The sequence below is a fragment of the Hylobates moloch genome, unplaced genomic scaffold (genome assembly GCF_009828535.3).
Source record: "Hylobates moloch isolate HMO894 unplaced genomic scaffold, HMol_V3 SCAFFOLD_21, whole genome shotgun sequence".
NCBI lineage: Eukaryota > Metazoa > Chordata > Mammalia > Primates > Hylobatidae > Hylobates > Hylobates moloch.
The window spans coordinates 13,101,430-13,125,611 of NW_026652296.1; the positions used below are offsets into that span (position 1 = coordinate 13,101,430).

General features: G+C 49.8%; 2 protein-coding genes across 16 annotated transcripts in view; one reads left to right on the forward strand and one right to left on the reverse strand.

The window, feature by feature from the left end:
* Window positions 1-19,794, forward strand: part of SULF2 (sulfatase 2) — a 132,339-nt gene extending 112,545 nt beyond the window's left edge. For 5 of the 6 annotated variants that reach the window (XM_032142950.2, XM_032142953.2, XM_032142954.2 and 2 more), the window contains 12 exons: window positions 435-564; window positions 4,755-4,950; window positions 11,192-11,417; window positions 11,555-11,654; window positions 12,222-12,316; window positions 13,323-13,382; window positions 13,889-14,058; window positions 14,299-14,441; window positions 15,598-15,721; window positions 17,731-17,764; window positions 18,006-18,059; window positions 19,066-19,794. In XM_032142950.2, coding sequence (XP_031998841.1) covers window positions 435-564; window positions 4,755-4,950; window positions 11,192-11,417; window positions 11,555-11,654; window positions 12,222-12,316; window positions 13,323-13,382; window positions 13,889-14,058; window positions 14,299-14,441; window positions 15,598-15,721; window positions 17,731-17,764; window positions 18,006-18,059; window positions 19,066-19,096 — 1,363 coding nt within the window. In that variant the 3' untranslated portion in view covers window positions 19,097-19,794. The remainder of the gene's footprint in view (window positions 1-434; window positions 565-4,754; window positions 4,951-11,191; window positions 11,418-11,554; window positions 11,655-12,221; window positions 12,317-13,322; window positions 13,383-13,888; window positions 14,059-14,298; window positions 14,442-15,597; window positions 15,722-17,730; window positions 17,765-18,005; window positions 18,060-19,065) is intronic. The other variant, XM_032142951.2, reaches the window with a different exon arrangement.
* A 780-nt stretch (window positions 19,795-20,574) lies between these two features.
* NCOA3 (nuclear receptor coactivator 3) overlaps window positions 20,575-24,182 on the reverse strand; it is a 152,442-nt gene continuing 148,834 nt past the window's right edge. For all 10 annotated transcript variants that reach the window (XM_032142946.2, XM_032142941.2, XM_058433254.1 and 7 more), the window contains one exon: window positions 20,575-24,028. In XM_032142946.2, the coding sequence (XP_031998837.1) occupies window positions 24,017-24,028 (12 nt within the window). In that variant the 3' untranslated portion in view covers window positions 20,575-24,016. The remainder of the gene's footprint in view (window positions 24,029-24,182) is intronic.

Consider the following 24,182-nt stretch of genomic DNA (forward strand, 5'->3'; position numbering starts at 1 on the left):
GGGACACCCCTGCCCACCTCCCTCCCTCCGCCTAGGAAGCTCCTGCAGCCCCACCGCATCGTGGTATTCAAGAACTGCCCATGGCTCTGAAGTTGTGTCCAAAGGCCCCTAAACACAAAGCCCATTCACTCCTCCTATAGACGACACAAAATTGGGGTCTGAGGTCACGTGTACTCTTTTGGCATGTTTTGTCCAGCTTCTACAATGTCTTCAGTTAATTTATTGCCAACTCATGCAATTTGGGAAGTTGCTTATAAAATTCCAATATCTTAAGTTTCCTAAACATCAGGAGACCCGGGGAGGGTGGCCCTGTGCCCTCCACTGTGAGGAAAAGCCGGAGCCGAGGGGGCACCCCCCTAGGTGGGCACACGTGCCTCCGGGGCTCCTCCAGAGCTGAGAGGCCGGCCCCGCGACTCCTGCTGTCTGCCCCATAGCAAACTGCTACACAAGAGAGACAACGACAAGGTGGATGCCCAGGAGGAGAACTTTTTGCCCAAGTACCAGCGTGTGAAGGACCTGTGTCAGCGCGCTGAGTACCAGACGGCCTGTGAGCAGCTGGGACAGGTAAGAAGGCTCCGTGCCCTCCCGACGGCTCCCCCTCCTGACTACAGCCTGACCTGCGGGGCTCTGAGAGCCACTGAACCAGCAGGGCCAGGGCCTCCCAACGGGTAGCCCTTTGCTGCCCTGTGATGCCCAAGATGCTGTTTGGTGGTGCAGGATGACGCTCCCAATAAGCGATTGATTTCTCAGCAGCCTTTGGACCCTGACCGTGTCAGACGCCAAGTGTCCCATGGGTGTGCGTATGCCCTTAGCACCTCTCTAGCCCTTGCCGACCCCTCTTGCACAAAGGCCCCAGCAGGAGTTAAATTACTTTATCTTCACCGTATTTACTTTGACAGTATCCTCTTCGTGACTGGTTTTCCTTTTATAGGAGTAATAAGACATGGCTTTTTAAAAGAAATATATGTAAGGTTTTAAAAAGTGAATTGATTGCAAGAGAAATATTAAGGAAATTATGGCTAGGAACAGTCCGTGGCTCATGTCTGAGGTCCCAGCTACTCCAGAGCTGAGGTGGGAGGATGGCTTGAGCCCACGTGTTGGGGGTTGCAGTGAGCTATGATTGCGCCACTGCACTCCAGCTTGGGTGACAGAATAAGACCCTGTCTCTAAAAACATAAGAAAAAAGAAAATTATCTGGGAAGTATTCAGAGATAGCAGAAACTGACATGTTTGGGAAAGCCTGAAGGAGGCTCTTCTGAGGCTGGAAGGCCAGGGCAGGCTTGGAGAGGAGGGTCAGGGGAGGGGCAACCCCCACCCCCAGGCAGGGTGGAGAGGGGAGTGGGCAGGGAGGGGAGTGGGCGGGGAGGGGATTGGAGATGGTGAGGCTCTGCCTTGACTGGCCCAAGGGGTGCCAGAGGTGTGTCCCTGCCCTGCCTGTCAAAGGCTGGGACTGGAGCTGCATGCCTGTTTCACCTATGAGAAAAAACAAAACCAGGGCCCTGGTATTGAAGGCGAAGGCCTGAGGTGGGTGCATTTGTGATGCGAAGGCCTGAGGTGGGTGCATTTGTGATGGACTGCATTTGAATGATTCCATCTTACGACTGCACACAGAATTAGTATGGGCTCATACAGGCCTGACTGTGCCTCCCCACCCAGTGTGTGTTTGTAAACCCACAGACCCCACTTAGTCACAGAATTAACCCGTATCTGCCACCGGGCAGGAGCTGTGGATTTCATCCCTCCATTGTACAGCACGAATGCATACCTCCGATTGCCAGGCACTGCCCTAGGTGCAGGGCTACAGCCTTGAATATGCCCAACAGAAACTCCTGCCCTCCCGGAGCTGATGTTCTGGAGAGAGTTCAGCCTTGACTTTGTACCGAGATCCCAGAAGTGGTTCTGATTTTAGTTCTGGGCTAAAAGGAATGAAATGAGGAGGCCAGGAAGCCTTTGCCCCTCAACGAGGGAACATTGTCAAGTCCCCCACTGGTTCTTTCTGCATGTCTCCCCCGACCCAGATCAGGGCTTGGGCAGCCAGAATGACCTCTTTGCTGGGGCTAAGAAAGAGGAGGTATCAGCATTTTGCAAACAATCAGAGCACACCACTGAAGCCAAAGGAAGCGAGTGCTGAGGGCGGGGTGGGGTTTGGGGCACATAGCCTAGGCCAGCTGGGAGGCAGCAACCCACGGCCCCCGACCCAGCCCCAGAGCTTTGGGGCCCCCAGGCTCAGACGTCTGCCCCCCATCCCAGGCAATGGCCCTGCTCACAAGCCCGCACTCCCCGAGTGCCGTTGCCATGTCCCTGCTTGTGCCGTGCCTTCTGGAATGCCCTGCCCAGTGTAGAAGCTGTACCCTGTGGCCCAAGGACGTCTCTTAGGGGGCCTCACACCCAGCCATAGCATTGCCTTGGGTACCTTTTCTGTGCTACCCCACGTGGTAGATGTTTGTTTGTCCTTCGCTGAACAAACATTTCCAGGAACCGAGCTCTTGTGCATCTGCCTGTTTCCTGGTGATACGGGTACATCCTAAGGGCAGGGCCCGGCTAGAATTCATGTCATCATTGCTAAAGCCCAGACTAGGGCCCGGCCCGGGCAGGAGTAAATGTGCCCTGGGCACCTTGTAATGATGATCATCACAGGCAACACGTGAGTGTACGCTCTACCTCCAGCCACCCTATCTGGCAGGTATGTTCTCTACACAGGGGGACACTGAGGCCCAGGGCTCAGGCAAACTGCCTGCAGCCTCACAGCTTCAAGTGGTGGAGCCAGGATTTGAACCCAGGTAGTCGGGCTGCGGGACCTTTGTTCTCAGCAGCTGTAGGGACTGAGTCAAGCCGACACTGGCCCAGCCCTGTGGGGCTCACCTGCCGCCCTCGCCAGGACAGCCTCGGGACGGGCCATGTGGACACGGCTTCTACATGAGTAGTGCAGGGACAGCAAACACTTTCCGCGCAAGGTCAGACAGTAAATAGTTTGGGCTTTGCAGGCCACACATTTGTTTTTGTTCTTGCTTTTTACAACTCTAAAAATGTACAATGTAAAAACCGTTCTTGGGTTGCAGGCCATACAAAAACAGGCCACGGGCTGGAGTTGACTAGCGAGAGGGCTGCCGTTTGCCGACCCCTCAAGTCGTGCCCCAGCTGAGTTTGTTGGGTTGGAGGGGGGAGCAGGCAGCGGGGAAGGAGAATTCCAGGCAGAGAGAGCTAAGTGGACGGAGGCTGCTCGCCAGCGCACACAGCTCAGGGCTTCATGCAGAAGTCAGAGCCTGGCTTTTCCTGAAAAATCAGACCTGGGCTTCTGGGCCTGTGCTCCCCTCTGGCGACAGTCAGATGGGTATAGCCGGTCACAGTGCCCACTTTAGCCTCCCCAGGTCCCCCAGTCACTTCTGAGCTGGCCTCATTCAGGGCCATGCCTGCTGGCCCATCAATCTCCTTCTGCACTAAGGAATCCAGGATGCTGGAAGGGCCTGCATGTGTTGAAGCGGGTGGGAGCGTGGCAGGGCGCTGTGAATGCAATCAGATTCAGCCTCCAGGTGAGAACAGACGGGCGGGACAGGGGCAAGATGAGCAGGTGAAAGGCAGCAGGGCATTCAACGGTGGTGGGGGGGGGGGGGGCAGGCGGTGCAGCAGAGGGTTGCGGGGCATGGTGGCACCAGATTCCACACTTTTCCTTACAGCTCTTGCACCTCCCAGTTGTGTGACCCAGGACACATCTCTCTACCTCTGTGTGCCTCATCTTGAAGCGGCACAGTAATGACAGCACCTGCCTTGTAGGGTAGCATGAGGTGTAGTAAGCAAGTTAATATATTAACACACAGTGCCTGGCACATGCTAAGTGCTGGAGAGACACAGGGAACAGATCTGACCCGTGGCCTGGAAAGGTCACTTTGGCACACAATAGGCCCTAAAGAGTCCCTGGGTCAATGGGCTGGAGCAGGTGTGGACAGAAGGGAAGAGAATCCAGTTTGCAGGTGGTTGCAGAATCCCATGAGGGGATCCAGGAGGCTGGAACTGGGGAAGAGAAGAGGGATCAACACGAGAGATTTGGACAGTGATTCTATCTACATTCAGCTTCTGACCACAGGCCTGGAGTTACATGCACACGTGGACATGCACACGTGGAGCCTCTGCACACACTGCACTGATTGAGTCTGGGAAGGTGGGCAGGGGAGACCTTGCGCTGGAGCAGACGGGAAGGAACAGAAGGCTCCAGAAGCAGGAAGGGCTGGAGAAAAGGCATTCTAGGCAGAAGGAACAGTGAGCGCCAAGTCCCTGGGGCAGCAGCCCACAGGGGATACTGGAGAGAGGGCTGGGGCTGAGGGAGAGGAGGACCCATGGGTAGGCCAGGGCCAGATTGCAGAGGGTGTTCAAAGACTAGTATCAGGAGCTTGGGTCTTGTCTTAAAGACAGTGGGAGCCATTGAAGGGTTTTAAGTAGGAGAGTAATATGATCCAACTTGCCCTTTAAAAAGATTCCTCTAGCTGCCATGTGGGTGGATTTTAGGAGCAGACAGAAGCAGGTAACCATGAGAGTGGTGGCTGTCGGAGGCATCTCGCGGGGGGATGATGGTAGCTCTGCCCAAGGTTCAAGCAGTGGCGGTGGAGAGAAGCGGCATTGGAGATAGCAGAGGTGGGGCTCGGTAACAGCTGGATGCAAGCAGGGAGAGGGATGTCTCCAGGGTGGATGGGGGTGGCAGGGGAGAGGCGGGTTTAGGAGAGCAGACGAGCAGCTGGCTGAGGCCCTGGCATGTCTTGCAGAAGTGGCAGTGTGTGGAGGACGCCACGGGGAAGCTGAAGCTGCATAAGTGCAAGGGCCCCATGCGGCTGGGCGGCGGCAGAGCCCTCTCCAACCTCGTGCCCAAGTACTACAGGCAGGGCAGTGAGGCCTGCACCTGTGACAGCGGGGACTACAAGCTCAGCCTGGCTGGACGCCGGAAAAAGCTCTTCAAGAAGAGTAAGTGTCACAACCTGGCTCTTGCCCCATTCATTCACTCAGACAATTCCACAGAGACTGTCGCTTTGCCAGGTGGTGGTCTAGGGGCTGGGGACACAGCCACACCTCCTCACGAGCCACCCATTCTAGTGGGGAGCAGTAGTAACAAACAGATAAGGCCAGGCGCGGTGGCTTACGCCTGTAATCCCAGTACTTTGGGAGTCCGAGGCAGGCGGATCACCTGAGGTCAGGAGCTCAAGACCAGCCTGGCCAACATGGTAAAACCCCATCTAAAAATACAAAAATTAGCCAGATGTGGTGGCTCATGCTTGTAATCCCGGCTACTTGGGAGGCTGAGGCATGAGAATCGCTTGAACCCGGGAGGCAGATGCTGCGGTGACCCGAGATTGCACCACTGCACTCCAGCCTAGGCAACAGAGCAAGATCCATCTCAAAAAAAAAAAAAAAAAAAAAAGGAAGAAACACGCATACAAGGTTGGCTTGTATTGGCTGGTGAAAATGCTGGGACCAGAGGTTCGCAGGAACCCAGCTCTGTGCTTCCCCTAGGACCCATGTTTCAATGTTCAATTAGTCAGTGTTTGTGGTGACTTTATAGAACTACCCTGGGCTGGGCACGGTGGCTCACACCTGTAATCCCAGCACTTTGAGAGGCCGAGGTGGATGGATCACTTGAGGTCAGGAGTTCAAGACCAGCCTGGCCAACATGGTGAAACCCCATCTCTACTAAAAATACAAAAAATTAGTTGGGCGTGGTGGCGTGGCAGGAGAATCGCTTGAACCCGGGAGGCGGAGGTTGCAGACAGCTGAGATCATGCCATTGTGCTCCAGCCTGGGCGACAGAGTGAGACTCAGTCTCAAAAAAAAAAAATAAAAAACTATCCTGAAGAACAAAAATAGACTATACTTTAGTTGAGCGGGGGAAAGCCTCACCCAACTGAAGAAGCGTCTACACCTTCACACCTCATTCTCTGCAGGGGCCGAGGAGAGGACAGGCAGGCAGAAGCCAGGGAGCTGGCGAAGGGAAGAGAGGGACTCTTCTAGACCCAGCCAGAAGGCTCAGCCGCCACCCTGGGCTATCACTTTACCATTCTGAAGCTCAGCTCCCACCATCAAATAGGAAGAATGGTCCCTGCCTGACTTTCAAACAGGAATGAGCCTGTGCCCTGAAAATGTGTGGAGGCGTCAGGGTCCGCCGGCTAGAAGTGTGTCCTCCAGGTCTGGGCAGCTTCCCACGCAGCCCATTTCTCTGGCCTAAGGACAGCCAAAGCCTAATGAGAGATTTTAGGTGTTGTTTTAAAAACAGTTATGGTGAAATACACATAAAATTTATCATCTTAGCCATTTTAAAGTATCCAGTTCAGTAGTGTAAACTATATGCACACTACTATGGCAACCTATCTGCTAAACGAACTCTTTTCATCTCGCAAAACTAGAACTGTCCCCATTCAACGCCATCTCCCCATTCTCCCACCCCACTCTCACCCCGTTCTTCCACCCCGCTGTCACTCGTTCTTCCACTCCGCTCTCACCCCGTTCTCACCCCGCTGTCCCACCCCGTTCTCACCCCACTCTCCCACCCCGCTCTCACGCCGTTCTCCCACCCACTCCCACCCCGCTCTCACCCCATTCTCCCCCCCCCCTTCCACCCCTCACCCTCCACCCCCCTTCCCTCCACCCCCCCACCCCTCCACCCCTTCCACCCCCCTCCACCCCCCACCCCTCCACCCTCCCTCCCCCTCTCCACCCCCTCCACCCCTTCACCCCCTCCACCCCCCTTCTCCCTCCTCCCACCCCTCCACCCCCTCACCCCTTTCCCCACCCCCACCCCCTTTCCCCCCCACCCCCTCCACCCCGTCACCCCCTTCTCCACCCTCTTCCACCCCTCCCCCCTGTCACCCCATTTCTCCCCATGTTATCCCACCCCGCTCTCCCACCCCGTTCTCCCACCCCGCTCTCACTCATTCTCCCACCCCGCTCTCCCACCCCGCTCTCACCCCGTTCTCCCACCCACTCCCACCCCACTCTCACCCCGTTCTCGTACCCACTCCCACCCCGCTCCCACCCCATTCTCCCACCCCATTCTCCCACCCTATTCTCCCACCCACTCTCAGCAACCACTCTTCTACTTCTACGAGCTTGACTGCTCTAGGGGACTCGTGTTAAGTGGAATTGTACAATATTTGTCCTTCTGTGGCTGGCTTATTTCTCTTCGCACAATGTTCTCCGGGTTCATCCGCGTGGTAGCCTGTGTTGGAATCTCCTTCCTGATCGGGCACAGTGGCTCACGCCTGTAATCCCAGCATTTTGGGAGGCCAAGGCAGGTGGATTGCCTGAGCTCAAGAGTTTGAGACCAGTCTGGCCAACATGGTGAAACCCGTGTCTACTAAAAATACAATGATTAGCCAGGCACGGTGGTGGGAGCCTTTAGTCCCTGCTACTCAGGAGGCTGAGGCATGAGAATGGCTTGAACCTGGGAGCGGGAGGCTGCAGTGAACCGAGATCACGCCACTTCACTCCAGCCTGGGTGACAGAGCAAGACTCTGTCTCAAAAAAAAAAAAAAAAAAGTCTTTCTTTATTAAGACGGATGATATTGTGCCACGGACTAATTAGAGATTGAGGTCTCCTACGGCAGGCGCGGTGATCTCCTCTGGTCCATCCAGCCAGGCAGCAAATGTCTTCATCGTGGAGCAGATAAGTCTGTCTCCATAACAGCCCAGCCACTGCCTCAAACAACGCTTCCCAGCTGATGACCCTCCGTTACATTTCCTCACCAGCTGATTAGGAACTACTACATTAACTTTTCTAGCTGAACAGGATGATTGGTTTCCAGATTAGATTACACAGCCAGCATCTCCTTGCTTCAATATGTGGCACAGTCGATAATCTTTAAATAATACAAGATCTTGCAGGGAGAAACTCAGCTCTTTTCCTCCTTATTAATGCTTAGAGGAAAGAAAAATACCTAAAAGTAGCCAAGAGTCAGCTCAGCCCTGGTCAGAATCCTCATGTGAGTGTAATGTCAGAGCCCGGGACCTGCACCTCTCAACAGCCCTGTAAGCGGGGCAGGGGTGATCACCCCCTGATGATGGACAGGAAAGCCTGGGTCATGTGGCTGATTTGGGGACTCCAGCCCCATCTCCTGCCCAGCATTCTTCCCCCACTAGAGTCTCCGACAAGACACTCTGTCCCGCTTTTCTGAGCAGTCAGCCTAGAGCAGGCTGAACTGGGGGCTTTCTGTCCCCCAGGGGACACTTGGCAATGTTTGGAGACATTTGTGGCTGTCACAATTGTGTGTGATGGAGGGATGCTGCTGGCGTTCAGTGAGCAGAGGCTATGGATGCGGCTAAACAACTTGCAACGAACAGGACAGCCCCCACCACAGAGTTTGATCTGGCCCCAAAGTGTCCGCAGTGGTAAGGTTGGAAAGTCCTGGCCCACCTTGATCCACGGGGATCCTGGCTGTGGCGTGGGGAAGTCAGGCAGAGCCAGCCAACTCACAGCAGAAGGGGTACATGGGAACAGGAGAAGGGGACGAGGACTCAGGGGATGGGCCCACGTGACTGGTGTTCATTCATTTCTTGAACTTTGTGCAAGACACTGAGATTAGAGTTGACCTAGAGAGACACGGACTTGGACCTCATGGATGAGACAAGATGTGAACAAGTGAACAAAGAGGGCCACTTCCCCTGGTGAAAAATGCATGAAGGAGATGCAGCGGTGGCGGGACCAGCAGAGAGGGGTGGTGGCTCCAGAATGGTGCTCAATGGACACTTAATGAGAACCAAGTACAGAAAGGAGCAGATCTTGTGACCAGCCAGAGAGCAAGTGTTCTGAGGAGGGGGAAGATGGAGTACAAAGGCCCTGTGCTCAGAATGAGGGCAGTGGGTCCCAGTCACAGAGAGGTGACCCGTGTGGCCGAGGGTGGTGAGAAGCACCGTGGGCACAGGCAGCCACATCACACAGGCGGCCACTGGCGTGGAGAGGCAGGGAGTGGGCCCAGGGTGTCACCTTAGGTGAGGACGTCAGCTGCAGGCAGAGTCCCCACCCCCTGCAGTAGCTGGTCCACACCAGCTCATCAGGCATGAATGCTTCACTAGTTCCGTTTCGTGCCATCCTCCAAGGAGCCCTTGTAGGGTAGGCACCATCCCGAGAAGTTACCCAAATGGCCAGGGCCACACATGTGCTCAGGGGTTTGCACCTGAGCCATCTGATTGCAGAGTCAAAGCTCTTGGCCGCTGGGTTACGAAGTCCTGCCCCATGCTCTGTTGGTGTGGCAGGAAGGGTACCTCCGGGACTCTGGACACGAACACGGTGAAAGTGACGGGGAGAACAGGTAGTGTGGCTTCAGTCCAGGAGAGGATTCATACAGGGTTCGCAGACTGCTTCTGTGAAGAGCCAGAGAGTAAAGGTCTTGGGCTTTGTGACTCAGCCCTGCGACTGCAGAGGTATAAGCGAATGCAAGCAGCTGTACCCAGTGGAACTGTATTCACAAAGACAGATGGAGGCCGGCCTGGGCCCTTAGGCCATGGTTTAGGGACCCCTGAGTCTAGAGCTGGGAGATGGAGGGTGGAAAGAGGCAAAGCAGCTCACTCATGAGCCGACTGAGACAAAATGAGTGGAGAGGACACGCTGGGTCTATTTCCTGAGCCTCTCGGGGCAGGACCTGCTCGGCACAGGGTGCATCCTTGGCACTTTGTGTACTTGCATCGGGAGACTAAACCGAGGGAGGGAAGTGCCCAGGAGAAAGCTGCCCTGTGTCCGAAAAGGCCCAAGGCTCTGCTGGAGAGGGGAGGCCTCTCCCGGCCCTTCAGGATCCTTCGGCCCTTGTGACTGATGCAAGGTGTCTGAGAACTGAAAGATAAAAACAAAACATCCCCCAAGAGTGGGGGTGGCAAGACCCAGGCCATGTGGGAAGAGAGCCCTTTCCTCCCTCCTTCCGCCACCACCTGCCTCCAGCGGGTCCTCTTTGGTCACCATCTCGGGGTCACTTGGGATCCAACAAAACCTGGGCCACTAACTGGCTCCAGGCCCTTCTCTTTAAATGAGGCACATCTGGAGAAGGATGCGTGCTGAAGCCAGACATGCGTCAGGTGGGCAGAGGTTTTAAAACAGAAAGGAGTGGCGGGGGCTGTGGCCAACAGGGAAGACAGTGGGCAGCCAGAGGGGCCGCCCATCCCCGGCCCGTCCTGACCATATGGAACTGTGAGCCCATGAGACATCTGTTTCCTTTCTGGAAGCTGGAAATCTGGATCCCTACATCACCGCCACCACCTCCCCTTTTTCTTTAATGTCACCAACTCAGATTTGTTTTTGAGACATAGAAGATACAGGCTACCTGGGGTGTCACTTCAGCCTGCACACCTGAGTTTTCAGCATCGGGGTGTGTGCAAAAGCCCCCTCTCAGCCTTGTCGCTGGCCCACCTGGGTGTAGCACCTGCCTACCACCTGGTGGGCAGCCTCCAGCTCTCTGGGACTCAAAGAAGCTAAGTGGCTTCCCCAGTCCCCATCCGTTTCTACCCAGAGACAGGCACTGCAGGTCCCCTTTTTCCCAGTTTAAATCAACATTTTTACATCCATGATGCTTTTTCTCCTTTTAATTGAGGTGAAGTTCAGGTAACATAAAACTCACCATTTTTACAATTGTATGCAATGCAGAGGCATTTAATAGGTTCACAGTGTTGCACACCTCTACCTAGTTCCAAAACATTTCATCACCCCAAAAGGGAACCCCGTACCCACAAAGCAGTCACTCCTCACTACCCTCTCGCCCAGCCCCTGGCAATCACCAATCTTCTTCCTGCTGTTATAGATTTACCTATTCTGGGTAGTTCCTATAAATAGAATGTAACAATACGAGGCCGCTTTGCGTCTGGCTGCTTTCGACATTCATCCGCACTCTAGCGTGAATCAGAACCTCGCTCCCGGTTCTGGTCGCATATTCCGTTGTACAGGTGATGTACTGCCATTTGTTTACCCGCAAGCAGCTCTCGCTTGAAATCCTCGAGTCAGTGGCTTCTTGGCTCCAGGACTTCCATCTTGCCGGTGTGATCACCTCGAGGCCCTCCCCTGCGGTCCAGGATCTGCGAGCAGGCGGGTAGATTTCACGACCCCTTGGGTCGCAGGCAAAGCTGAGCCTCATGCTTGGAAGCCTGGCCCTATCTTGATGAAGGACCCACTGCCCTGGGAGCCTGGCCAGCCTTTCCCGCCTCCCTAACTCTGCCACTCCTCTAATGCCCACAGAGTACAAGGCCAGCTACGTCCGCAGTCGCTCTATCCGCTCAGTGGCCATCGAGGTGGACGGCAGGGTGTATCACGTAGGCCTGGGTGATGCCGCCCAGCCCCGAAACCTCACCAAGAGGCACTGGCCAGGGGCCCCTGAGGACCAAGATGACAAGGATGGGGACTTCAGTGGCACTGGAGGCCTTCCCGACTACTCAGCCGCCAACCCCATTAAAGTGACACATCGGTGAGTGTCCAGGTGGAAGTCAAGGGTGAAGGGGACAGGACAGACCTCGGCAAGGGCTTCCCACACCTCTTGGGCCCCTGGGCTGGTCCCCCTCCACCTCCACCTCCTCCGAGCCACACGTGATCCCTTCTCTCAAGCAGGTGCTACATCCTAGAGAATGACACAGTCCAGTGTGACCTGGACCTGTACAAGTCCCTACAGGCCTGGAAAGACCACAAGCTGCACATCGACCACGAGGTGAGTGGAGAGCAGGAGAGGAGCGTGCTCTCAGCCACCACGGGCCTGGCAGGACCCCCAGCTCACGGTGGGAGGGCAGTGAGGCCAGACCCAGGGAAGAGGCTGGAGAGGTGAAGTGAGGTCCCCACAGATTCCTCAACCCAGGGATAGGCGTCAGTCCCAGCATGAGACAGACAGCTTCCTGCCCAGGCTGTCTGAGGGACGATGGCTTAGCCACGTTGTCCCCCTTTGGACTTACAAGAAGTCTGTGCTACAGTGAGGCCTTTCATCAAGCCCAGGGGAGACACTGGAGCCCTCAGTGGGCTCAGCGGGTTCCTGCGCAGGCCAGGCCAGGAAAATGACTCGGTTCCCTTGCAAGGGCTGGCTGGAGGAGAAGGCGGGCTTCCTTCAGCAGGCGGAACAAGTACCTCCTCCCCACCCAGACATGCCGGTGCTGGCCCTGGGGCCCGGGGAGTGCAGGCTGCCGCTGCTGAGCACAGACAAGGCAGCGTGGGGGCAGTCACCAGGCCAAGCCTTTGCTGTCCAGCCTTGAAGGTTTCAAGGCCTCCTCTCCTGCCCCTCCCTCAGATTGAAACCCTGCAGAACAAAATTAAGAACCTGAGGGAAGTCCGAGGTCACCTGAAGAAAAAGCGGCCAGAAGAATGTGACTGTCACAAAATCAGGTGAGGCAGTAGCAAAGGGACCTCCCTAAGACCCCACTCTCCTACAGGACAGTTCAGTTCAGCCCCTCTCGTGATTGACCCCTTTCATTTTTTTTTTTTATCTTCTCCCCTCATGGCATTAAAAAAATCCATAATTTACATCCCTATTGTCAGCCAATGTGGCACACGGAACTGCTCCTCAGCCAGGCTGGCGCCCCGATTCCAGTACTGCTAGCAAGAGACCCGTGCTGGCTGTGCAGAGCCGGATCCAGGCCGGAAAAGTGCCTGTGCCGATTGCCCTTTCAGAAATCCCCCGCGTGGTTTGAGGTCCATGTTCCCAGCTTAGGGGTCCCCTGGCCCAAAGGACTGAACTCTAGAACAGCTCTGTCTAATAGAACATTCTGTGCTGATGGAAATGGGCTATATCTGCACTACACCACACGTGGCTGGTGCATACTTGAAATTGTGGCTAGTGTCACTAAGGAGCCAAATTTTTTATTTTGCTTAATTCAAACTGACGTAGCCACCTGTGGCCAGTGGCTCCCATACTGGACAGCACAGCTGTAGAAGCCCTGCTGTCTTTCCAGAAAGTGTTGCAAAACACAGGCTCTCCTGTGTTGACCCTGACCAAGTGTGAGTAGGCAGGGTGGTGAGGGAACCAACCTCAAGATGCTGAGGCTTTGACATGTAAAATTAACCATCAAAAAAGAAAGGAAAAAGGATGCTGAGGCTGATGCACCTAAAGCCAGGCCCAGCTTCTAGTCGTGGCTAAATTACAATTAACCCTACCTGCTAAAGTCTAGCAAAAGTCCAGGCAGAGTCCTGGCTCATGCTTGGAGAAAGAAGCCACTCAGGCAGGTACCTGCTGCCCTGAGGATAGGGTGGTACCCTCCCCACCACCACCCCAGAAGGAGGGACAGGGGTGGGGCAGCAGCAACACACGGGAGTCCCAGAAATCACAGCTTGCACCTGCCAGTGGAGCCCTCTGAGCCACTCCTGAAGCCTGGGGCTGGGGGGTCTGTTACAGCTACCACACCCAGCATAAAGGCCGCCTCAAGCACAAAGGCTCCAGTCTGCATCCTTTCAGGTAAGAGCAGCTTGAGGTCCTGGGGAAGAGATGCAGAGGCCTGCGTGAGGAGGTGGCCCTCCCTTAAGCTAAAACACAGAAGAAAAGGAAAGAAGTCCAGGCCCTTCCCTGGGAAGTCCACAGTGGCCCTGAAGAGGCCTTACTTCCCAATCAGCACTGAGCAGGCTTCCGACGCCCCCTTGTGGCTAAATGCGGTTGCCGCAACTCCACCAAGCAGGGCAGGACACAGGAAGGAGGGGAAAGGGGTGTCAACAGCAGTCCCAGTAGCTGCCTGGTTCTGTCCCCAGCTTGTGCCCCCTTGGGAGTTAAAGTAGAATGACAAGATCCATGTTCTGGTCCCAGCTCTGCCTTGGATCAGCACTGGGACTTGGGACCCTGAATTGCTATGCCTGTGGCTCTCTGTTGGAGAAGCCTCAGCGCAGCCCTTAGGTGGACAGGAAGAGCAGAGACACGGGGTCACTGATCTCTCAGAGGCCCAAGGTGTGTGTGGCCCTCTGCGTCCATAGGAAGGGCCTGCAAGAGAAGGACAAGGTGTGGCTGTTGCGGGAGCAGAAGCGCAAGAAGAAACTCCGCAAGCTGCTCAAGCGCCTGCAGAACAACGACACGTGCAGCATGCCAGGCCTCACATGCTTCACCCACGACAACCAGCACTGGCAGACGGCGCCTTTCTGGACACGTGAGCAAGCCCAGGGCAGGAGTGGACAGGCTGGGGCCCAGGGGGTCAAGAAACTTCTCCACTTAGTGACCCAGATCTCTCTCAGAAAGGGGGTCCCCAACACCAGGGGTCCACGGTGCTCGGGACAGCCTCTTGGCATTTGGCGAACTGGTTTTGAGGGCTGTCTCTGACAGGAATCACTGTTGGCAGATGGGGTCTCCTCCCACAGGCACTCAGGACATGCTCTCTCTTCCTTGGCAGTGGGGCCTTTCTGTGCCTGCACCAGCGCCAACAATAACACGTACTGGTGCATGAGGACCATCAATGAGACTCACAATTTCCTCTTCTGTGAATTTGCAACTGGCTTCCTAGAGTACTTTGATCTCAACACAGACCCCTACCAGGTACAGACAACCCGAGCTAGGGAGATGGGGGTGTGGGGTACACCAGTGCTGCCAGGTAGGCCCCTCCAACCTCAGGGAAGTGATGACAAATTGTCCAAGTCCCACTGAGTCCCTGAGCCAGTGGGAGTAAGTTGTGAAGCTGCTGAGATTGAGGGTTCCGTGTTCAATCAGCCTATTTTGCCTCCATCACCCTGCGTGTGTAATATATATGGCTTCTTCCCTCTAACTTAACATGCAGCATTCAACCAGGTTTTGCCAGAACTTGTGAAGACTCCTAAAACTGTCAAGCTGTAGAATCAAGCCAAATATTACCCACTGCAGGACCTACACGGACCACACAGCTAATGTAACAGTAACACACTGCACCAAGCACTCTGCTAAGTGCTTCCGTATAGTAAGCCATCTAAACACACATGACTCAAGTGGCCCAGGACCACACAAGACCAAAAGGAGCAGTGGCATGTCTGGTCATCAGAACATGTGGGCCCTTGTACAGGGACAGTCACTACTGAGCTCCAGCACTAGAGCTTTCCTGTACTGTGGCCTTGGTATTGCCCAGGCTTCAACCTTTCAAGAAAAGCCTGAAATAATTTTTTAAATGAAATCTGATGTTTAAATGTCAGCAGCACAAATGCTTTAATTACTATATAGGTGTCCAGTCTTTCTTCTTAGATAGGTTCACCCTCATACTTTACCAAAGGGGTAGGTGAAGTCCATCACCGGTAGCTCCCAGATTACACAGGAACCCAGGCCACTTACCCGTCCTTTCATCAAATGGCTGCTTTGCAATCAGGAGGAGCTGAGGGCCCCTGAATGAAGGCTGCTGAGAAAACCAAGACTTGGAAGGCTTTCTTTCCAAGCTTGGGAAGTTTCCTGACCAGTGGCTGCAGAACTCCAATGTTAAATACACAGACATGGTTTTTATTCTCCTGAGTTTTCATTCTCATTAAGAGAGAACCTGGTGGGACTCGAAGCCAAAAAGTCACCTAACTCTTCCAAACGCTGGCTCTTGCAGAAGTTGGAGTAAGCAGGTCACCAGCCCCTAGCACCTTCCACTCGCTACCTGCCTGAAATATGTCCCCTGGCTGGTAGAAGAAGGGCAGGGGGAGAGTCCCTGTACTTACCTTGTTGACAGACTACCTTTTTTTGCAACTAGCTGATGAACGCAGTGAACACACTGGACAGGGATGTCCTCAACCAGCTACACGTACAGCTCATGGAGCTGAGGAGCTGCAAGGGTTACAAGCAGTGTAACCCCCGGACTCGAAACATGGACCTGGGTGAGTAGGCACCCCAACATGGGGCCCTTGGAGAGCAGGGTAACCAAAGGAAGGGACTCAGGAGGTGGTGTCTACCCCAGTAATGAGCCCGAAATCACCAGGCTTTGGGAGGTGATACAGTTCCAGACGAGTCATGAGAGCCCCTGTCCATAGCAGGCAGATGACCTTTGACAAGCTGTGCTTCTTGAGAGAGGAACACCTGCACCAACTGCCCAGGAAACACACGGAATTCCCTCTCATTTCATTTTCCTCCCTTTTGTTCACTCATGCATTCAACAAACATTTCCTGATAACTTGCACCTGAAACCATGTTGACTAAAGATGACCCCATCCTCACTGACTTGTGTGGAGTCAGTGTTGTCCTAAGAAGAGCAGTCCACAGCGGGAGGCCTCTTGCTTGTATGGAAAGAGTAAAACTGGATGGTAGAATCCAGTGTGACTGGGGAACGGTACCGCTAAATAAAACCAGGGTCAGACCTTGAACTGAGTCCTGAAGAGTAGGACGCAGTCGACTGCTGAGAAAACATGGAGGGATGGCGTTCCAGGAAGCTTAAAGTGTGAGGAACAGAAAGCAGCTCAGGGGGTGCAGCCAGCACAACTGAGGCCAGTGGAGAGTGGCGGGAGGGCATCGGGCCACCCTGTGCGGGGCTTCCTAGGCCACGGTAGAGTTTAGATTTCATTTGAGGTGTATCAGGAAGCCAATGGAGGTTTTTGACCTGGACACCGACATTGCTAGGTGGAGAATGGGACTTTATGGGAGAAAACAGCGAAGATGGTCCAGTTATCCAGGGAGAAATGGTGGTGGCTTGGACTAGAGGTGGGAGCAGTGAAGATGATGGATTTCAGATTCAGGTGGTGAAGCCCCCAGAATGGGAGGTGCAGGATTAGGAGTCCCAGGTAAATCCTGCGTTTTGTTTGGGACAGGACAAAATCTGCAGTTTTAAATTTAGAATGCCAACTAGATAGATATTTTAAGATGAAAAAAGCTAAATAGGCATGGTTGCTCATGCCTATGATTCCAGGGCTTTGGAAGGCTGAGGTGGGAGGATACTTGAGCCCAGGAGTTCAAGGTTACAGTGAGCTATGATAGCACCACTGCACTCCAGCCTGGGAGACAGAGCTGTCGCCCCATCTCTAAAAATAAAAAAAAAAAATATATATATATATATATATATATAAAAAAGAAAACAAAGCTAAAAGAAAAATGAAGTTCACTTACTAGTGAGAGAGAGTGGCCTAAAACAAACCCTTGGTATTTGAAGTCCCTTGGGGAAGGGACTGTGTCTAGGAGGATGCCTAGAGTTCATGTCAGGAAAATGGCTACACAGCTTAGGAGGAAGAATTTAGATGCTACAGTCGGCTCTAGTTATGAAGAGGGAAGAGCTAATGTGTTTACAGAAGGAGCCTGATGTGATCACATTTTCACTAGTAGCTTCCTAACCTCTGCCACTCAAGTGCTGCTACTCTTGTGATCAAAGTGCAATGACATATTAGTCACTGTGTGCCAGGCTCTGTGCTGAGCATTTTACATGTGTTAGCTGACAAGCTTTTGAGGTGAATCTTCTTATCCTCATTTTATGGAGTAAAGTGAACAAGGTGGGCTGACCCCAGAGCCCACGCACTTGATCCTGCCACATCCTCAGGAAAACTTCCCCAGAGCCCAAAGGGGAACTCCCTCCTGCACTTGGTCAGAGCTCTTGGCTTTCTGTCCTCTGTCCACACATCTTCATGCCCGTGTCTACCTCCCTCACCATGACTAAGGTCAGCACTGAATGAAGCCATCAGGGTCCTGAAACTGATCATGGTGACACTGGATTTTAGGCAATCTACAAGGCTACCTAGGAGACTTAGGGCAGGTTCCCCTCATAATTCAGTCTACTCTGAGTAGGGAACACTATCAGCATCATGGGATTGTGACAAAAAAGCGTAAGATGGTTTTCTGGTGTGTTGGGGTTGTTTTGCCTAAACTATCTGCTCCTGCTTTGTTTTTTCATTTCTCCTTCATTTAGGACTTAAAGATGGAGGAAGCTATGAGCAATACAGGTATTTCGTTTTATTATTAAAGCCTAAACAAAGTTCTATCTTGGCCCATCCTTCAGTCTCATCTCTGTGAGTCTGCACCTGTTATGTTGAGAAACTGCCCTTCCTCTGGTCTGCCCGAGACCAGGATCACCCACCAAAGATCGGTGTCACCTAGGAGACCTTCTTTGTATAGTTCTTTGGGGACTTTTTCTTTCTTGGTGATGGTTAACATTCATTCTCCTTTTGACACTTGAAAACTTAGGCAGTTTCAGCGTCGAAAGTGGCCAGAAATGAAGAGACCTTCTTCCAAATCACTGTGAGTTGAGGAACCAGCTTACAAATAGAGATCTGGTTCTAACTGCTTCATTTTGCCAATGCTATTCTATTTGCATGCCATTTCTTACATACCACCCTTCATTTGTTCTCATGATGAGGGTAGGGGGGAAGTACTAATGCACATCTTTCCCTAAGAAAACACTTGAATCCATTTCATGTTTTAGATTAATGCCTTGTCCAGTACACTGCTGTTTTCGCTATAATCTGTGCTTGGTAAACTTGAGCTATTACTTAGAGGTTGAGAGGCATTTACATATTATAAATTGCTAGGCATCTTGAAGGCTGTGGCTGCAAAAGTGCTAACTGGTATACAACGTCAGCAGTAGGATGGCCTCATTAAATGGTTTCCAAAAAGCCCATGCTACAAACTCTCACTCCAGTGCCATTGGAGGCTGGCAGGGACTAAAAAACTGGCAACCTGGAAAGTTCACCTCTATTCTAAAGGGAGCGGGCCAGTTTGCTCCCCGCAGGAATAGGCTGAGATTTGCCAGATTTTCTAATTCATTTACCAAATCCAAAAATGCAGGTTATGTGTGAGAATTATCATTATCATGCAATTTGACATTAAGTTAACCATGTGGGCAAATTATCCCCCTTGGTGAGCTGCCACTTGCAACCTCTGGTCTACTCATTTCTTCCTTTATATGCATATAATCCTGTGTGGCTTTAATAGGACATTAGTAACAGGCCACCTAAGCCTTTCTTCGTTGCTTCTAGAATTAAGGTACAGAATCTTTACATATCACAATCTCCTTAAGCCACTATTCTATCCAGATCCTTAAATGCCATCCTTGCCAGGCATTGAGTGTATAAGTAAACAACTAAAAATTGAGGTGACTAGGTGGTAGCAATCCCTTTCTAAGTAACCTAGAAATATTCATTCTCAGCAGCCTTGAAGCAAAGCTTCCTCAGCTATGGGATCGATTAGGAAGTCATGATAAAGACCGTAATAGCTAAGGCTAAGATGAGTTTGTTTTGTTCTTTAGGGGACAACTGTGGGAAGGCTGGGAAGGTTAAGAAACAACAGAGGTGGACCTCCAAAAACACAGAGGCATCACCTGACTGCACAGGCAATGAAAAACCATGTGGGTGATTTCCAGCAGACCTGTGCTATTGGCCAGGAGGCCTGAGAAAGCAGGCACTCACTCTCAGTCAACATGGCAGATTCTGGAGGATAACCAGCAGGAGCAGAGAGAACTTCAGGAAGTCCATTTTTGCCCCTGCTTTTGCTTTGGATTATACCTCACCAGCTGCACAAAATGCATTTTTTCGTATCAAAAAGTCACCACTAACCCTCCCCCAGAAGCTCACAAAGGAAAACGAAGAGAGAGAGCAAGAGAGATTTCCTTGGAAATTTCCCCCAAGGGCGAAAGTCATTGGAATTTTTAAATCTTAGGGGAAAAGCAGTCCTGTTCTAAATCCTCTTATTCTTTTGGTTTGTCACAAAGAAAGAACTAAGAAGCAGGACAGAGGCAACGTGGAGAGGCTGAAAACAGTGCAGAGACGTTTGACAATGAGTCAGTAGCACAAAAGAGATGACATTTACCTAGCACTATAAACCCTGGTTGCCTCTGAAGAAACTGCCTTCATTGTATATATGTGACTGACTATTTACATGTAACCAACATGGGAACTTTTAGGGGAACCTAATAAGAAATCCCAATTTTCAGGAGTGGTGGTGTCAATAAACGCTCTGTGGCCAGTGTAAAAGAAAATCCCTCACAGTTGTGGACATTTCTGTTCCTGTCCAGATACCATTTCTCCTAGTATTTCTTTGTTATGTCCCAGAACTGATGTTTTTTTTTTTAAGGTACTGAAAAGAAATGAAGTTGATGTATGTCCCAAGTTTTGATGAAACTGTATTTGTAAAAAAAATTTTGTAGTATAAGTATTGTCATACAGTGTTCAAAACCCCAGCCAATGACCAGCAGTTGGTATGAAGAAACCTTTGACATTTTGTAAAAGGCCATTTCTTGGGAGTTTTTTGGTGTGTCTGTTTTTTTTTTAAGTATTCAAGATACTACCAGTCAACATCTTTTTGGAAGAAAATGCCTTGGGTTTAGAAGATTTCTTAAAAAGGGAGTAGATGGTTGTAGACTGACTAAACTCTACCATACTTCAAGGGACTACAGGTAAGTCTCATAGTATACCAGCTTTGGTACTTCATTTTTTAAAAGTATTAATCAATTGCAAAGAAATTCGCCTTGGCCAACCCTTCTTTGTGTATCAGGCAGTCTAACCTGATACAAGTAGTTGACAGATTTCAACTATCACCAGTCCAACCCATTTCTCATTTAACAGATGACGGAGATAATCCCTAAAGCACCCACATTTGTTTCAATGCCCCAAACAGGCCAAGGCTCCCTAGCAACTCCCTAGTGGCGTTTTTTAACTTCTTAGAAACTGTTACCATTATTTGAAATAGGCTTCCTTAACCTCCTTTACCCTTAATCCAACAGGGATTAAAAAAAAAAAAAAAAAAAAACTCTTTAGGCTCCAATTTTAAATAGAAACCTTTATTTACAATGACATCCAAAATGGTCAGCAAAGCAGTCACAGCTCACCGTCCCCCATAAGTCATTTCATGTGGTTTCGATTCTTTGCAAGATAAAGAATAATTTCTATTTTTTTTTTAAGCAACATAATGTAAACTTGATTGAAACTGAATTCATTCTCAAGAGTATAAGTCAATTCCTGAGAATTTAAATATTGCTCTCATATTTTATTCTTCGAAATTCCATATATTAGGAAGGGAGAAAACACCCTGCTCATTTATTAACAGTGTGCCTTGGAGTTGAAAACAATAAATCAGTCCTTGAGGTTTTGCTCCTAGGAACCTAATTGTGAACAAAACTCACAGCTTCTGCAAATAAAAAGGTAACTGGGCAGGCATACATGTAACTGGCAATCCATTCTGTTTACTTTCAGCTGCACCTACCTCTGGATCAAAGAACTTCTAGGACATCAAGCCAATTATCTTCTGTAATACCCTACCCCTAATATAGATACCCCAAACTCACCTCAGATATTAAATACTGATAACTAAGTAGCACTGTTATTGATATTTACACCTTTCAATCCAGATAAAGTTTAGAAAAGTGGCATCATAATATGAACATTAACAATGTAACTTCCATTTATTTTTTAAAGGAAGAAACATGTATCTCCTTTATATCATTCTGACCTTTATAAAATATATATATTTTATTTATATATCTTTGGATTCAGCAAAAAAAAAGTAGGTACTGGAAATATCCCACATTCTAAAAGCAGATGAAAAGATTATACTGCTCACCCAACAGATACCACGGTTTGAAAAAAATGGGGGGTGCTGGGGTGTGAGGAGAGGTAGACAGCAGGAGTACAAAGAATTATCTAAAAAAGATAAAGGGCAATACAGGTAAAAACAAATTGTCTCAAAGACTGCACCTATTAAAAGAAAATCAAAATCTTGAGTTTGCACCAAATGAACAAGTAGAAAATATAAAAACTTATAATAAACTTCATTTTTCTACTATATAAAAAAGGGAGTGCTGCCTTCCAGTTAGCCTGGAGCCAGGTCTGAGGAAAGGATTGCAAAAAAATTTATTTTTTTTGTTTTTAATAATTTTTTAAAGTCAAGAAAGATAAGAGCACCATTCTATTTCTCCCCACACACATAACTTAAAGAAGGATTGAGCTGAAAAAGAGACAGACTGACTTGGTTGTACCTCTGTCTCCAAACAGGAGAGTATACTATCTGATAAGCACAGGCCACTACAATGGAAGTTTTTGGATTTACAATCTTAGATATATTTTGAACTTGGTAGGGGAAAGAGGGCAAACTCATAATTGTCTATACTGCTTTGAAAATAAGATCCACTCTAGTGGTGGGTCTGGAAATAATCAGGATTCACTTACTCGTAAACATATCAAAGATATTAAATGATCTTACCTTCAGAGATATCTAGAAAGATTGGCTAAATGTGTGAAATTCTTAAAATTAACTGGCTCTCAGTTATTGCTAGAAAATGACACCAAGGCTAGCAGAGACCTCTGAAATTCATATTCAGAAACCCAATTCCTTCAACTATTTGAACCCAATGAAGTAACCCAGATAAAGGGAATTAAACTTGATTTTTCCTTTCCTCCCAACTGACTAAAACAGGTGTCAAAGAAAGAGAGGCAACAGCAGAAAGTGGCAGGGGGCAGAAGAGGGAGGGGTTTAACAGGTGCTCAGATTGTGGCTCTGAATCACAGTAAAACTGGCTGTTCTGGGTACTGAGTTCCTTAAGAAATAACAGTGACAATATTCTAATCCACAGGGACATAATGAAAGCATCACATTAGTAGAATGAGGGGACAGCTGAGCAGACACCAGAAACCACACCAAGGATTCTACTCGAGATCTCAATGTGGGATTCAGGTCTTAGCAACCAAAATCTGAAAACGCTCCTAAAGGGGATGAAAAGGTAACATAATTGAACATACACAAACACAAAACCCATGAATTGCTATTATTTCGGACTGCTTAAAATCCAAAAGGTCCTCTTCAAATTGCTCGATTTTTTTTAATTCCTGATTTTTTTTTTTAAGTTTATTTCCCCATATCTATTCTTTCCCCCCAAATTAACAAAGTGCTTAGTTCTGGTAGAGGAATTTTTAAAAAATTAAAATGCCTACATCTAAACAAATAATCTCTTTAAAAAGCATTTAGATTAAGAGATTGAAAAGAGCGAGGCATCTAAGGCTGGGGGGTGGGGAAGGAAAAGCTGTGGAGCACTACCCCTCCCCCAGGCCACAAAAGTCAAGGGATGTCTCTTCCACTGGTAGCCTCACCACACAGCTTACTGAAATCAACAATGTTAAATATTTAGCTTCACAAACTCTGTAAAAATGAGTTGTTGTGACCTACAAAAAAAGGTATATACATATTTTACATAATATGATATCTTAAAGGTCATATTTACAAAAAAATCTATTCACAGAAACACTGCGAGATTCTGATTCAGAATGCAGTACCTGGCCTTGGGTTTTCAGAAGTTTATTTTCAAAAAGCATTATTGCTCTACCATATAGGCAAAGGGTGACACCAGTACTTCAAAAAAAAAATCATAGTTCTTGTCTAACACATAAGTGTAGGCAAAAACCAGGAATGTGTTTCACTATTCCCTCAAGACCTCAAGAATATTGCATTTATCCATTCTTTTTAAATAAAGTGCACTCAGCTGCACATTAGCATGTGAAAAGTTTGCTACTGCTGCAATTAAATACTGTCATCTCATTTCCCTTCTGCAAAGCCATTTAGACATCCATGACAGTTCCTGGAGGTGAAGTATTACATGACATGAACGGCAAATGAAAACCTTCATTAGGAGAAAGTCTAGGACAAATAATAGGGACAGAGCAACTCAACACCATCAGTAAAGGACAATTCAGAATCACCAATTCCACTGGACAAAGGGTCAACACAGAACTACTTGGTAGTGACAAAAACACCTGAAGGCTGGAACTATGCTCTTTGTCCAATACTGCAACTAGAGAAACCAGATGTTCTAATCTCTCATCTCTCTTGATTCTTCCAATGTTCTCTGGCCCACCTACGTGTATTTAAGAGATTTTGGCTAGCAAGGCAGAAAAAAAGTGACACAAAAGTTTTATGATCAGTAACACTCCATGTCTCCAGAATTATATCCCTAGGAGGTGGAATGCCAAAAAACATTTCTGTTTTGAACACCATGATACACAGCAGGAAGAGGGGAAAAAAAACACGTAGATATTGCCCTTCGGCTTAAAATCCAGTCCTGCTCAAATGACATCACTTAAAATACCCTTGACGGAGCTCAAAGCTGGTCCTTTCTTCAAAGATGGATGCCTGGAACAATGATTCCTTCCCAATAATCCTAGAGTAGTGTCATTTGTACAGTGGTTTCCTTAAGAGGTCCTGGTGCAGAGATGTCAGCAGTATTTCTGTCAGCAACCAGGAAAAAAAAAAAAAACTGAGTAAAACACATACTTTGCACAACAAAAAAATACCCATGTCCACATTCATGGCTTACAGTGCAGCTCTAGCTGAGTGACTGAGGTTCCTGAGATCCCATCTTACAATGCAGCTCTGGCTTAC